Below are 2,096 nucleotides of genomic sequence, written 5' to 3' on the forward strand. Positions count from 1 at the left end.
CTTCTAGAGGAAGATTAGCCCGGACCAGCAACATACATAATTTATCAAAGAGATTGAAAAGAGATAAAAAGAAATGGTTAGAGAATCACGTTGGACGATAGTTTAGAATAATCCTATTTTATTGTGCAAACGAGAGGGAGAAGGATACTCTAAAAAGAAAAAGTTAGGTCGAAAACTTTGTAATTATTGATGAATTTAATCTCTTTTATACTGTTAATGAGAAAGCTACAAAATAAAGCAGCAGCAGCGGTAACAAGAAATGGCACCCTAAGATAGGGATTGGAGCTTTGGACTGTAGGTAAGAGGACATATACAGAGATCTGCAGCGGGTGGGAGTAAAGGAGAGCCTCTGCTTAGCGTTGTCATACAGAATATGGTAATCTTGTTGCTGAAAACTTCCAAGGACGGCCGGTACACCTGCAACCGAAGCCTCATCCATATCTAACATTGCCAGACATAGTAAATTTCCAATTTTAGTCGGACCAGATTCTGTATATTGAACGAAATTATGTTTACCTTCGACAATATAATCTGCACCAAGCATATGGAAAGTCATATTCACATCAGGGATATAGTCATAGTAGGGTGATGAATAGCATACACTTAACCCAGCTTTAGAATCGTTAGATCTGGGTAGCCCTAGGACAGAATCTAAAACAGATGCCACTGCAGTGAAGGCAGCGTGCGGCAAAACTGTGTAGTGTGTTCCAGAGTCGATGATGAATCCCCCGCTTCCATTTGATTGTATATCGAACGTTCCTCGTGGAATATTGAGAGACACGTTCCCCAGAGTTATTCCTTCCACGGAGAAATAATAGTAGCTGTTAAGCTTGGGCAGGACTGTGTTGTTTATCACCATCGTCGACTGCACTCCTATGCCGTTCAACTCGGCTGCGCTGCCCAACAGGAGAGGCGTCGAAAATCTGTCAATGTCATGAAAGGGGGATCCATTGTATTCGAAAGATAAGCAGTAGGAAAATTTGGATTCTCCAATCTGTGAGATAAGCGATAATTGTCCTCGGCCGAGCCCCACTACGCCATTGGCCTCCTCCAAGCCATCTCCCTGAACGATATGGCTGCACCCAAACGCTATTCCGCCAAAGGAATGCGCAGCCCCGGATGTATCCGCCATGGTGAACGTCTCGAATGACAGTTCTCCCTGCGTGCTCCAGCTTCCGCTGTATATATGAGAATATTGACAGTCCAGCGCACAAGTTGAATTGCCAAGGGCAGAGCAGAGGGAAGAAGAGCAGGGAACCGGTCTGTATGTGGAGGAATCTTCTGGGTAGAACATAGGAAGAGTATATCTCCTAGAGCCATTGAAGGGATCGCACTGAAACCAAATCAAATCGCTTCCCGTGTCCACTTTTCCTCGGAAATTTCTTGGTGGGGTTCCGATGCCAATGTTCACTACATGTGTTGTGGGCAAGCGGATCAAAGGAGCAACAGCGCCACCCAGTTGGGTTTCGGTCCTTCCTGATTGCACAGCTTTAATCGAGGCTTCCATTCTTTTGAGCCTAGCAATGGCGGAATTCCTTTCCAAATGGGGGCCTCCACGCGCTTCTTCTGAACAGAGCAAACTGAAAAAACAACATATTGTTAGATTCGCCACAACTAATGTGATCGCATTTTTGTGTGCCATTGGGCACCTATTCAATCCCGCTTTCAAATTTCCCTTAATTACTACTACAGGCAGGTTTACTGGGGGTCGTCATTTATAAGGATTAGTCTATATCTTAATCGGATTGTTTAATAAATTGTGCGCCTGCAGGTAACTTCAGCATTCTGTGTTTCATCTGTCCAACCGTAGGATATAACGACGAGATTGATGAGATTATAGAATAAAAAGGGCATCTTGTTTAACAAGAAACAACGTGCGGAGTTTTCTAGTTGTTGTATCGAACGTGACAATGGGAAAGGCGCGGAATCAAGAGAGTTGTTATTTTTTTGTAATTTCAATTTTGGCCGAAGTGAACATGTTGATCAAACATTTCACGTAAAATTCGACCTTGTAAAACATTTCTGAATTCCCATTTTAAATTTTACTATAGATTAAAAAGTTTTTTTCTAATTTAGTTTGGATTTTAGAAATATGG

At 42.7% G+C, this 2,096-nt stretch overlaps 1 protein-coding gene across 1 annotated transcript; it reads right to left on the reverse strand.

Annotated features, from left to right (window-relative positions):
• Positions 1 to 205: 205 nt before the first annotated feature.
• LOC131046117 (aspartic proteinase nepenthesin-2-like) lies at positions 206 to 1,642 on the reverse strand. Its single transcript, XM_059215733.1, has one exon. The coding sequence runs from the start codon at positions 1,640 to 1,642 to the stop codon at positions 206 to 208; it is 1,437 nt and encodes a 478-aa protein (XP_059071716.1).
• Between the last annotated feature and the right edge of the window lie 454 nt (positions 1,643 to 2,096).

Source organism: Cryptomeria japonica, unplaced genomic scaffold, assembly GCF_030272615.1.
Source record: "Cryptomeria japonica unplaced genomic scaffold, Sugi_1.0 HiC_scaffold_239, whole genome shotgun sequence".
In the NCBI taxonomy this organism is placed as follows: Eukaryota; Viridiplantae; Streptophyta; class Pinopsida; order Cupressales; family Cupressaceae; genus Cryptomeria; species Cryptomeria japonica.